This window comes from Nerophis lumbriciformis, linkage group LG18 (assembly GCF_033978685.3).
Source record: "Nerophis lumbriciformis linkage group LG18, RoL_Nlum_v2.1, whole genome shotgun sequence".
Lineage (NCBI taxonomy): Eukaryota > Metazoa > Chordata > Actinopteri > Syngnathiformes > Syngnathidae > Nerophis > Nerophis lumbriciformis.
Window position 1 is genome coordinate 14,420,393 of NC_084565.2, and position 14,502 is coordinate 14,434,894.

The 14,502-nt window shown below is 42.1% G+C and overlaps 1 protein-coding gene across 1 annotated transcript in view; it reads left to right on the forward strand.

Moving 5' to 3' along the window:
• Positions 1–14,502, forward strand: part of LOC133617621 (polyamine-transporting ATPase 13A3-like) — a 139,445-nt gene that overhangs the window by 110,583 nt on the left and 14,360 nt on the right. The window contains exon 29 of the mRNA XM_061977703.2: positions 2,660–2,838. Coding sequence (XP_061833687.2) covers positions 2,660–2,838 — 179 coding nt within the window. The remainder of the gene's footprint in view (positions 1–2,659; positions 2,839–14,502) is intronic.

Sequence of the window (14,502 nt, forward strand, 5' to 3'; positions counted from 1 at the left end):
CGGAAAAGGGTGGTGTGCCCTCTCCGGATTGGGGAAGAGTTCAAGTACCCCCGAGTCTTGTTCACGAGTGAGGGAAGAGTGCATCATGAGATTGACAGGCGGATTGGTGCAGCGTCCTCAGTAATGCGGACACTGTATCGATCCGTTGTGGTAAAGAAGGAGCTGAGCTGGAAGGCAAAGCTCTCAATTTACCGGTCGATCTATGTTCCCATCCTCACGTATGGTCATGAGCTTTGCGTTATGACCGAAAGGACAAGATCACGGGTACAAGCGGCCAAAATTAGTTTCCTCCATCCGGTGGCGGGGCTCTCCCTTGGAGATAGGGTGAGAAACTCTGTCATCAGAGAGGAGCTCAAAGTAAAGCTGCTGCTCCTCCACGTCGAGAGGAGCCAGATGAGGTTGTTTGGGCATCTGGTCAGGATGCCACCCGGACGCCTCCCTGGAAGGTGTTTAGGGCACGTCCGACTGGTATGAGGCCACGGGGAAGACCCAGAACATGTTGGGAAGGCTATGTCTACCGGCTGGCCTGGGAACGCCTCGGAATCCCCCGAAAGGAGCTGAACGAAGTGGCTGGGGAGAGGGAAGTCTGTGCTTCTCTGCTTAGGGTGCTGCCCCTGCGATACGACCCCGTAAATGCAGCGTGCTGGGACAAATGGCAGCGTGTGCCCAATAGAAACGAGGCAGCCAGCAAGGCAGGGAAGAAAACTCTCCATGACAACGCTGCTGCAACTTTCACTCATTGAGAAATGTTTCTCTGCTTGCATCAAACTTAGTCGATGTCACGCCCCTGAGAGCCATATACCTCACTGTGATTGACTGGTTCTTTGAGCTCCACACACAAAACTGTAAAGTGCCATTCATGTAAAACTTGCGGGCCGCACTAACATTAAACTTTCGTATTAGGTGGGGGACACAAAATATCACCAATTGTGGCCTGCGCGCCGCGATTTTGAAACCAATGATTTTAAATAAACTTTCACGAACAGTCGAGCACCGAGGCGAGGAAGCAGCTCACCAGTCAATGATGTCTTCATAGCTAGTGATCACGGCGCCGCTATAAACAGTTTGTCTGCTTTAGCACTTATAATAACAATATCACTAATATTTGGTTGATATTTAAGCCACGACATATAAATGGAGTATTGTTGGTGTCTATGAATGTTGTCATTCATCAGGTCATTGCCATCTCAGAGCATTCAATCAATCACAACTGAACTGATGGGTTAGTCTTAGAAGACGTTTCGCCTCTCATTCGAGTAGACTTCATCAGTACATGATCATAGACTTAGATTGGTCAGATTTAGTCTTAGACTTAGATTGGTCAGATTTCTGACCAATTTAAGTCTAAGACTAGATCTGACCAATCTAACTCTAAGACTAGATCTGATCAATCTAAATCTAAGACTAGATCTGATCAATCTAAGTCTAAGACTAAATCTGACCAATCTAAGTCTAAGACTAGATCTGACCAATCTAAATCTAAGACTAGATGAGACCAATCTAAGTCTGGGAGTAGATCTGTCAGTCCAGTTACAATCGGTTGAATGCTCTCAGAGTATTGTTGGTGGTTTTTGGACAGATATTTATTTGGTTTTATGTGCAGAATAGAGGACCTCCCATTGGCTCCCTTGCAAGCAGGGTTTTATTTACGTTTATTAGCGAGTTAGAATGCATTTAAAAAAATACATTCGCCGTCATGTCTTTCATAATGATTGTGAACGATAGGCAAATTTCCCAAAAAAGTGAAAAGCTTAATGACAACACTTTGGCCTTTGGGAATCTTCCAGTCTGATGTGAGATGTTACCTAGATAAGCAAATTGTGGTAACAAACTGCTCAGCACAGACTTTAGAAATCTAGTGGGTAACTCATTAAGGCAGCATGTTGATGATCTCTTCAACTGTTTTGTCAGTGACAGGAGTGAGATGTGCTAGCTTTAGTTGTCTAGCTGGCTGCAGATTAACTATTTGTTTTCCAGGGATTATTGCATTTTTAGTGCCTTGAACTTAAGCATGGAAGAAAATTGCAAACTCATTGCACTTTGATGTAGGAAAGGTTTCTATTGGACGTGAAACTGGAGGGTTTGTTTATTGTTTACTGTACCGAATGCTGCTGGGATAGGCTCCAGCAACCCCCGTGACCCTGAAAGGTACAAGCGGTAGAAAATGGATGGATGGATGTAGCAAACAGAACAGATCAGTTTCACATTTGATTAATCAGACATCTCATTCGCTCTGAGTCAGACTCTGGCTCGTACATGTACAGTTTGATGCTAGAACCCTATTTTCCTGCACAACACGCAAAGCGTACCTCGAAAACTACAAAAATGTCTAACCGGGTTGAGAAGCAGTCCGCGCCAGTTGGATAGGGCGGAGTTTGGAAAGATTAATTTGCATCTACAATGATCGGCCCCAAAACCACTCGTTTTCAAGAAACACTCAAAAACTGTCTTAAAGATTGGTCTGTAAAGCAAAATGTATGCGTAATTTTGACCAAAACACAACCATTGCATGTTGTGTAGACCCCAAGGAAGTGTTTTAAATATAGATTAGAATCATAACATGAGCCCTTTAAATCTTATGCATACAGACATTACCATATTATGTGTATTCAGTGTAAATAAAAATTAATATTGACAAACTTTCTCCCCTGTATGACAGGGTCTGCAATGAGTCCAGTGTCAGTGAGCACAGCCCCAACAAAACTGAAGAAATAGACGTGTTCAACACCCAGGTCTTTGAAAACACCACCCTCTTCTATGTTTCTATCTTCCAGTACTTCATTGTTGCCGTTGTCTTCTGCAAAGGAAAGCCTTTCAGGCGACCAAGCTATGAAAACTGTAAGACACACTCTATTTTTCACAATTCATATTTAAATAGAATGTTTTCAACATAGAAAAAGCTTCCAGAGGCCAGACTCAGTTTTCTCGAATAGGTAAAATCAATAACAGGCTAAAATGGTTTCTTCAAAGCATTTTGCCCTCTGTAATGGTCATATATGGTTTCAAATATATTGCACCATAATGTTCAGACAAGTTTGAGTTATATGATAGAAGACCACACCAAATTCACGATTGTAAAATTCATATGCGTGTTAAAATTGAAGTGTCTCGGGTGGAGCAGGCACAAATTTAATGATTTCAATTAATGTCACTGTGCGGTTTTGATTTGAGATTTTGATTTACGAACTTGGCCGTGGAACCAAATCAGCTAATAATTATTTTAACCATATATGGAGTTATATTTGTGCGTTCATTTTGAGGTCACAAAAGCAGATTTTGAGCACACATTACGCTACTTGGAGAAGAAATTCAAGTCTAGTGAAAAACAAAATTGAGTGAATATACATACATTTTGTGCTTCATTAATGTGTCTGCAATGTTTGATATAAATGGGTTGTACTTGTATAGCGCTTTTCTACCTTCAAGGTACTCAAAGCGCTTTGACACTACTTCCACATTTACCCATTCACACACACATTCACACACTGATGGCGGGAGCTCGGGAGTCCTTATGCAATGGGACATAAGGACCTATAATCCATATTAACATGAGTAATTACTGCTTTCTGCGCAGGCAGACCGCTGTGCTCATGCACGTTCTCTTTTCCTCTCTCAACCTATGCTCTGATTGTGCTCTCCAATTAGATCACTTGTTACACTTGCAGACACATGTACAAAAATAACTCTATACCACAATGTTTACAAAACATTATCCACTAAGTTCAGGTTCTAATAACCACATTAGTTCAACAACGGTGCTCAAAATCTGCTTTTGTGACCTCACAATTAAGGCACAAATATAACTCTCCAGCTGGGGCCCATTGTTGGGCCGTGACCCCCAGAGTTGGCCACCAAAAGCAGTGGTCAGTATGTGGTCCATACTAAGTCACAGAGAAGTTTTCTTAAGCGCAAAAATTACGACTAAAATGGTGAAGCTGTATTTTCATTTGCACTTCAATTTTCATTGACAGTTAAATTTTTTTTAAATATATAATTTATTTTTAAATAATAATAATGTATTCATATTAGCACTTTGTAATTGTATGTGCATTTTCATCACTTTTATGGGTTTTACCTTCTTTTGCAGTACATTTATTTGGCATTTGTTTTTGGCATTAGCCTCACCAAAGCCTTGATAATAATCTTTTTGTTTATTAACACATGATTTCATATCATTTGACAAAGTGTATCATATTAAACTGTAGGTAGGTTAGATATAATTATTGAACATGATTAAATCAAGAGTTGGATTTTTAAATCAGTGTATTTGAGTGTTGAGCCCCGAGATCAAAAAGGTTAAGAACCACTTATACTCCATACAAAATACGCACAAATATTTAGGTGCATCTCAATAAATGGGAATATAAAATTAAAAAGGTAATTTGTCTTAGTACTTAGATGTAAAAAGTGAAACAATAAGTGAAACACTTATATTTAAAAATTTTTTGTTTAGTTTTTTTTCTTAATCATTTTGATGATTATAGCCAATTAAAATGAATCAGTATCTCATGAAATTGACAACGATGTCATAAAGCTCTATATTGTAAATTACTGGACTGCAGTGCAAAAGCTTCATATCCCATAAAGATCCTGTTTGCAACTTGCTCACAGTCACATTTTTCAAACCAGAAAATATAACAAGGACACCACTGGCTGGCTTATGTTACCTTTAGTGATTCAACAGAACATCAATCAATCATTTAAAGTTTATTTATACAGCCATCAATCACAAATGCCTCAGAAGGGCTTCGCAAACCACAACGACATCCTCGGAACCCGAATTCGGACAAGAAAAAACTCAAACCAATGGGAACAATGAGAAACTTTGGGAGGGATCGCAGACAAGGCCGTAACCAGAATTTAACAAATGCCGAGGTCAAAAAATGGTGAAGAGGAGCTTTAAAAGCCTACTGATATGCGATTTTCTTATTTAAACGGGGATAGCAGGTCCATTCTATGTGTCATACTTGATCATTTCGCGATATTGCCATATTTTTGCTGAAAGGATTTAGTAGAGAACATCGACGATAAAGTTTGCAACTTTTGGTCGCTGATAAAAAAGCCTTGCCTGTACCGGAAGTAGCAGACGATATGCGCGTGGAGCTCCTCACATCTGCACATTGTTTACAATCATGGCCACCAGCAGCGAGAGCAATTCGGACCGAGAAAGCGACGATTTCCCCATTAATTTGAGCGAGGATGAAAGATCCGTGGATGAGCAAAGTGAGAGTGAAGGACTAGAGGGCAGTGGGAGCGATTTAGATAGGGAAGATGCTGTGAGAGGCGGGTGGGACCTGATATTCAGCTGGGAATGACTAAAACAGTAAATAAACACAAGACATATATATACTCTATTAGCCACAACACAACCAGGCTTATATTTAATATGCAACAAATTAATCCCGCATAACAAACACCTCCCCCCTCCCGTCCATATAACCCGCCAATACAACTCAAACACCTGCACAACACACTCAATCCCACAGCCCAAAGTACCGTTCACCTCCCCAAAGTTCATATAGCACATATATTTCCCCAAAGTCTCCAAAGTTACGTACGTGACATGCACATACCGGCACGCACGTACGGGCAAGCGATCAAATGTTTGGAAGCCGCAGCTGCATGCGTACTCACGGTACCGCGTCTGAGTGTCCAATTTAAAGTCCTCCTGGTAAGAGTCTCTGTTGTCCTAGTTCTCCACAGGCCAATGGTAAAGCTTGACTGTCATCTTCCGGGAATGTAAACAATGAAACACCGGCTGTGTTATCCGGCACAACAGTCAGGGGGTGCATTCTACGGCGGGGGTGCGTTATCCGGCACAACTCCTGCCGCAATACACCGCTTCCCACCTACAGCTTTCTTCTTTGCTGTCTCCATTGTTCATTGAACAAATTGCAAAAGATTCACCAACACAGATGTCCAGAATACTGTGGAATTTTGCGATGAAAACAGACGACTTAATAGCTGGCCACCATGCTGTCCCAAAATGTCCTCTACAATCCGTGACGTCACGCGCAGGCGTCATCATACCGAGACGTTTTCAGCAGGATATTTCGCGCAAAATTTAAAATTGCACTTTAGTAAGCTAACCCGGCCGTATTGGCATGTGTTGCAATGTTAAAATTTCATCATTGTTATATAAACTATCAGACTGCGTGGTCGGTAGTAGTGGGTTTCAGTAGGCCTTTAAAAGGCTGAAATCATGGGTATGCCAGCACCATATAAATAATATTACCTTGAGCAACACAATGAACAATCCACTTTCTGAAGTTAAGCGTACTAAACATTTTTAATAATATTAAAACATAAGTTTAAAAACTTTTCTTCCAATATGGATTCGAACTCACAATCTCCAACTTTGTAGTTCATGTCCTAATCATGTTGGAGTAAAATTTCATATGAAGCGCCTTGTCATTCAATAATTTACATTTGACATCCGCTTCTTCACACAGCTTTAGCGGTGTTATACTATCAATGATGTCGCGCAGGGCATCGTTAAAGTTGTTAGTGAGGTTATCCATAGAGCCCACATAATTTGGGAATGTTGCCATTACCGAAGGCAGTCGGCCAGCAAGAGTCGTAGTTGTGACAGCATTAATGTCGCGGCTGCTAAGGCAGTGGTTATAGTGTTGGCAATGAGTCAGAACTTCAAATTTTATAAGGGAAGGATCAGACATTACTTTAGTGTATGGGAGTACCATAACTTTGGAGGTGGTGACACCTCGTACAAGGACTAGGTCTATTGTATTACCGTTGTGATGTGTGGGTTCATTTATTATTTGTGTAAGACCACAGCTATCAATTCTAGTCTGGAGCACCATGCACGGGTGCTGATGGGGTATTTATATTGATATTAAAATCCTCAATTATAATTATATTATCTTCTTGTGTCACTAGATCAGCGATAAATGTTGAAAATTCAGTGATAAAGTCCAAATAGGGCCCAGGAAAAAGATAGATAACATCCAGATGGAGCACCTCAAATGATTTATATTTATTACTTAGGTTAGGGCTAAGGTTAAGGTTTTCATTGGATATTAGTGCGACCCCCTCCACCCCTTTTAAGGGGACGGGCAATATGAGCACTCGTAAAGGACTAAATCTATTATGCGTCTCAACCGGTTCACCATGGCTTGTAGGCCGCTTCAGGCTGCTACAAGCTGGGCTAGTCAGCTCGCCACAGCTAATGCTAGCAATCCTGTCCGCTGAGTCTAAAGTGGCCCTCTAGTTGGGCCAACATATCCATGAGAACGGTGCACGAAGAACAGGGACCCATACTCACCTTGTATCTTTTGCAAAGTCGAGTTTTTGCTGTATTCAGAGCGCAGTAGATCTGAACCGGAACTAGCTTAGCTTCGCAACTAGCTAGCTGAAAGTGAGGCGGTGAGACAGAAGCTGTGTCCCAATTCAGGGTCTGCATCCTTCGGAGGACCCCGCCTCGCAGCCTCAGAAGGCTGGACCTTCGGAGGCACCTCCGAAGGATGCGTCACCCATTGTTAAATGGGACAGTCTAGCCTACGGAGGATTTCCTGGTTGAAAGTGTACTCGGTGCCGGTGCCGCTGCTTGTATTTTCCGCCATTGTCAAAAAGGTCCGGGTTGAACAAAGGCGTGCAAAGCATCTTAGAATATGGGAGGCCACGAAGGATAGTCGCGGTGCATCCTCCGAATACAGGGAAAAGAAGGACGCATTCGTCGGCTGCATTTGTAGGAGCCTTCGAATTTGAATGAATTGGGACAGCCTTCGCGCAGCGTTGTGATTAAGGATGATGTTTGATAAGAAATTATCGAGTTCGAGCCTATTATCGAATCCTCTAATCCAGGGGTTGGCAACCTTTACCAGTCAAAGAGACATTTTGACCAGTTTCCCAAATTAAAGATAACAATGGGAGCCACAAAAAATTTTTGGAATTTAAAATGAAATAACACTGTATACAAAGTTTTTTTTTGCTTTGTGCTATGTATAAACCAGGGGTCTCAGACACGCTGCCCATACCTTAATATGGAATTTGAATGCTGGTGCGGCACGCAGGTTTTATATGAATGGCGCTTGTCAGCGTCATGTGTGCTGTGTTGGTACAGCATATAGCACCCACTACGACCGGCATGCCTGATCAACCACACGTTATATATGGCTTCCGCTTCCTCACGTAGGTGACAGCAAGGCATACTTGGTCAACAACCACACAGGTTACACTGACGGTGGCGGTATAAAAAAAAACAAAAAAAAACTTTAACACTCTTACTAATAATGCGCCACACTGTGAACCCACACCAAACAAGAATGTCAAACACATTTCGGGAGAACATCTGCACCTTAACACAACAGGACAAATACCCAGAATCCCATGCAGCCCTAACTCTTCCGGGCTACATTATACACCCCCGCTACCAAACCCCGCCCACCTCAACCGACGCACAGGGGGGGGTTGATGTGTGAGGGAGCAGGTTTGGGGTGAAGGCGGGGTTTGGTGGTAGCAGGGGTGTATAATGTAGCCCGGAAGAGTCAGGGCTGCATGGGATTCTGGGTATTTGTTCTATTGTGTTTATGTTGTGTTAAGGTGCAGATGTTCTCCCGAAATGTTTTTGTCATTCTTGTTTGGTTTTGGTTCAAAGTGTGGCGCATTATTAGTAAGAGTGTTAAAGTTGTTTTATATGGTCACCGTCAGTGTAACCTGTGTGGCTGTTGACCAAGTATGCCTTGCTGTCACGTACGTGTGCGAGCAGAAGATGCAGACTGCATAACAAGGGGTTGGGCTGGCACGCTGTTAATACAGATTGTATAAGGCGCCAAATGCTGTACCATCATGGCACGCCCTTATTATAACTGTAAGTGTGAAAATCGGAGAATATTAATCCCGGGAGTTTTCTGCGAGAGGCACTGAAATCCGGAAGTCTCCCGGGAAAATTGGGGGGGTCGGCAAGTAAGCTGCTGAGCCGCATCAGAGTGATCAAAGAGCCGCATGCGGCTCCGGAGCCGCGGGTTGCCGACCCCTGCTCTAATCGAATCGATTCCTTATCGATTCTTTTATCGAGTCCAGATAGGTTGAAAAAACACAATATTTGGTTTAACAAATCACTTAACATTCTCTACTGCTCGCTACTATAGTATTACCATATCTGAGTTATTGTGCAGAAATGTGGGGAAATAACTACAAATGTGCGCTACATTCGTTAACCGTGTTACAAAAAAGATCAATTAGACTGATACATAATGTTGGATATAGAGAACATACAAACACTTTATTTTTTGAGTCAAAAATATTAAAGTTCGATGATTTGGTAATATTGCAAACAGCTAAAATGATGTGGAATTAAATGATGGAATGGATTAAGTAAAGAAGTTAAACATTGTACTGATATGATCCAGTTTAAGAGGTTGTTCAAATGAATAGTGCTTACAAAGTACAAAGAAGAAGAATTATGAGAAATACTTTCAACCTTATTAAAAATAAGATATTCTTCATCTCAGTATATTATAAATGACTGAATTAATTAATTACATATTACAAAACTGTTGTATATACTAATTCACAGATATTTTATTATAAAAAAGTCAGTAAATTATGTATATATTTGTAAACGCTATGAAGTGGGAAAGGGGTAGGATTAAATAAGCTTTACTTCTTCCTACTCCTTTTCGGACATGATGTAAAGTGAATAATATGAAACTGTGATGTATTGTGCTGTAAGTGTGTTCATGTTCCAAATAAACTAAAGAAATAAAGAAAGCACTAGTTTATTAGACAGACTTGCAAACTCTGTAGTGGTGTAGGCTACAAGATACCGTTAACATTATCAGACACATACAAAAAGGCTCACGTTAACGTTACCGTTAGCCACTGACTATACTTAGGTAACGTTAGTCTAGCTAACATTACTGCAGTCCTGGTTGACATAAGAGGTAACGTTACTACAAGTGAACAGATATGGAAATTAACCGGCAACAGTTAACGTTAGTTACTCACCGGCGTCACCGCCACTGTAGCTGGGACTTGGGCAGCTGGAAGAAGAAGAGGGGCGTTCGTCGTCGTCTTTGTCGCTGTTTCAACACGTGTCGAAGACACGACACGCTTGTTGTGCTTCCCCCCCTTCATACTTGCCAACCTTGAGACCTCCGATTTCGGGAGGTGGGGCGTGGTTAAGAGGGGAGGAGTATATTGACAGCTAGAATTCACCAAGTCAAGTATTTCATACATATCCTGAAATTATGCAAACAAAACTGTGTTTAGATAATTGATACTTCAAACTTGCATAAATAAATCTTAAGGAATATAATATAACTTGGCTTCTGAGAGTTTCAAAATGTAATGAATAAAATGCTAAAGTTGTTGATAAACAAGCAATTATTTTAATAATTAAATATGGTCATTTTAAATGAATTATTATGATAATTCAAAATCAATTATTTCAAATATGTTTATTTTAATGTATAATTCTATGGCTGAATGTAATAGGGAGTCAGGAAAAAATACAAAGAAAAATACAATTAATTTTGATGTTTTTAGCAAAATATAGTAAAAAAAATGTTTTTCTTTTTTTTTTTTAATTAATAAATATATTTATTTTTAGGTAAGATAAACATAATAATACAATTTATCTCTAGTCTGGATGATTTAGTTCTTGTCACCCTGTTGTCCTCCCGTCATGAAAAAAGGCTGTCCTCACTCAGGTCCGCATGGAGCTGGAAGGGGCGTGGCCTCCAGCTCCGGCTGAAAATCGGGAGATTTTCGGGAGAATATTTGTCCCGGGAGGTTTTCGGGAGAGGCGCTGAATTTCGTGAGTCTCCCGGAAAATTCGGGAGTGTTGGCAAGTATGCCCCCTTTACACGAGAGCGAAGCCTGGCAATAATTGCATATTGCCGCTTCCTCGTTTTTTTTTTTGGTGAAATGAAGCCATGCCTTGGAGCGCTTTTTCCGGTCCATTTTTTTCGTGCTTTCCCTATCTGCGCCTAATGACTGAGCTACGTGACGTCATTTCTTGTGATGTCCCACAGGGCATTTCTTGTCGGGACGGGATTCGTTCCATTCGAATAAAGAACCAACTCTTTTTCTTTACTTTAGTGGTCTCGATAACGGGTACCGGTTCTCAAAAAGGGATTCGAGTCGGAGGACTCGGTTCTTTTCTTATCGAACAACCGTGAAAACTGGTTTCGAGCATCATTCCTAGTTGTGATGTAAGCGGTCTTCAAATTCGCCCTTCGAAGGATGCAGACCCTGAATTGGGACACAGCTAGACAGTGGATGCTTTTTAAGTTTGATAAGATTACTAAATGTGTTGGAAAAGGAATAAAGAAAGCTGTAAATCAATTAGAAGCACACAGATAAAAAGATAGCAAACGGCGAGCTGCAGCAGCCAGACCGATTAGCTCGGTGAAAGTAGATGAAAGAAGGCTGTTTTAGTAACACTCTTAATTTGTGTCTACGTTCTAATGTTATGATCGACGGTATCGAAAGCAGCGCTGAGGTCAAGTAGCAGCACCATGGATGACGCATCAGCATCCATAGTTAACAATAGATTATTATTCATTTTTGCGAGAGCTGTCTAGAGTTACTATGGAATGCCCTCCCGGTAACAGTTAGAGATGCTACCTCAGTAGAAACATTTAAGTCCCATCTTAAAACTCAATCAATCAATCAATCAATCAATGTTTATTTATATAGCCCTAAATCACAAGTGTCTCAAAGGGCTGCACAAGCCATAACGACATCCTCGGTACAAAGCCCACATAAGGGCAAGGAAAAACTCACCCCAGTGGGACGTCGATGTGAATGACTATGAGAAACCTTGGAGAGGACCGCATATGTGGGTAGCCCCCCCCCCCTCTAGGGGAGACCGAATGCAATAGATGTCGAGTGGGTCTGACATAATATTGTGAGAGTCCAGTCCATAGTGGATCCAACATAATAGTAAGAGTCCAGTCCATAGTGACGGCGTGGCGCAGTGGAAGAATGGCTGTGCGCGACCCGAGGGTCCCTGGTTCAATCCCCACCTAGTACCAACCTCGTCATGTCCGTTGTGTCCTGAGCAAGACACTTCACCCTTGCTCCTGATGGGTGCTGGTTAGCGCCTTGCATGGCAGCTCCCTCCATCAGTGTGTGAATGTGTGTGTGAATGGGTAAAATGTGGAAGTAGTGTCAAAGCGCTTTGAGTACCTTGAAGGTAGAAAAGCGCTATACAAGTACAACCCATTTATCATTTATCATTATAGTGGGGCCAGCAGGACACCATCCCGAGCGGAGACGGGTCAGCAACGCAGAGATGTTCCCAGCCGATGTACAGGTGAGCGGTCCACCCCGGGTCCCGACTCTGGACAGCCAGCACTTCATCCATGGCCACCGGACCTGTGCCCCCCCCCGCACCCCCTCCACAAGGAAGAGGGGAGCAGAGGAGAAAAGAAAAGAAACGGCAGATCAACTGGTCTAAAAGGGGGGTCTATTTAAAGGCTAGAGTATACAAATGAGTTTTACAAATGAGTTTTAAGATGGGACTTAAAAAACTCATTTGTATACTCTAGCCTTTGAATAGCCCCCTTTTTTTTAGACCAGTTGATCTGCCGTTTCTTTTCTTTTCTCCTCTGCTCCCCCCAATTCCTTGTGGAGGGGGAGACACTCAGGTCCGGTGGCCATGGATGGGGTGCTGGCTGTCCGGGGTCGGGACCCGGGGTGGACCGCTCGCCTGTGCATCGGCTGGGAACATCTCTGCGCTGCTGACCCGTCTCCGCTCGGGATGGTTTCCTGCTGACCCCACTGTGGACTGGACTCTTACTATTATGCTGGATCCACTATGGACTGTACTCTCACAATATTATGTTAGACCCACTCGACATCCATTGCATTCGGTCTCCCTAGAGGGGGGGGGTTACCCACATATGCGGTCCTCTCCAAGGTTTCTCATAGTCATTCACATCGACGTCCCACTGGGGTGAGTTTTTCCTTGCCCTTATGTGGGCTCTGTACCGAGGATGTTGTTGTGGCTTGTGCAGCCCTTTGAGACACTTGTGATTTAGGGCTATATAAATAAACATTGATTGATTGATTGATTGATTGATTGATTTATTGTGCAACAATATTTTTCTTGAGGATTTTAGAGATAAGGGGAGGTGTGACACCGGCCGGTATATATTTCTTAAATGTTTAAACTACTAATTATATTTAATAATAAAAAAATTAATCGGCCCGGGGAATTTGTTTGGCGTTCAGGCTTGTCACTCACTGCTGTCCTGGCGACACATACACACACAGAGCGCGTGCACACATACAATAGCAGGATAAGAGAAGCAAAGAACAATTTTCAGCCATGTTCTTGTTATGATAAAGCAGGGGTGCTCCCACTTTTTCTGCAGGCGAGCTACTTTTCAATTGATCAAGTCGTGGGGATCTACCTCATTCATATATATAATTTATATTTACTTATTTATGAAATATATGTTTTTGTTAACAAGTTAAAGGTGTTTAATGATAATGCAAGCATGTTTAACACATATAGTTAATATTGTTAATAAATTAAAGGTGTTTAATGATAATACAAGAATCAGGGGTGCTCACACTTTTTCAGCATGCAAGCTACTTATAAAATGATCAAGTCAAAATGATGTACCTACTACAAAAATGTAAAACATATATTTATTTCTAAATATATTGAGGATTCTTTATATCGAAGATAATATTTCTGCCTTATTTTTAAAGTCTCGGAACAATGAGTCAGCTGCATCAACGAATGCCTCCTTTACCATCTCTCCGTCTTGGAAGGACTTCTTGTTATTAACGATGATGTGACTCACCCGCGACTTTCGCTTTTGAAGTTTGTTGTGTGAAAAATGACTGCTGTCCGGACAACTGGGATTTCAGTTCCTTCACCTTTCTCTTTCTCAGTTCGCTTTTCAGCGGGAAGTCGGTGTCGTATTTTCCATGAATAGTCCGAAAATGCCGCTCCACATTTCCCTTCTTTGGTATTGCGATGGCAGATTGGCAGATGAGGCAAACGCACTTCGAAAATGTCATCGTGAAAAAAAAGTCCTCCTCCCATTCCGTATGAAAGTGATACGTTTTTGTCCTCTTACTTGGTCCAGCTCCCCCACTCATTTCTATACCCTGAAGAGAAAAAACCGAGGGCTGAAAATTGGCGGTAACTCGCTGACAAGCTTATTAGCTTTGCTGCACTGAGCACCGTTGTTTGCGCATGCGCAGTGACCTAAGTGTCAGAAAAAGGAAGATGTCATCTGACTGGCTGCCCTGTTTATCAATCAAAAGACGGGATGGATGATAGGCTGGCGTCAATTTTTTTTTTTTTTTAATGTAATGCAAATTTTTTTTTTCCATCCATCCATCCATCTTCTTCCGCTTATCCGAGGTCGGGTCGCGGGGGCAGCAGCCTAAGCAGGGAAACCCAGACTTCCCTCTCCCCAGCCACTTCGTCCAGCTCTTCCTGTGGGACCCCGAGGCGTTCCCAGGCCAGCCGGGAGACATAGTCTTCCCAACGTGTCCTGGGTCTTCCCCGCGGCC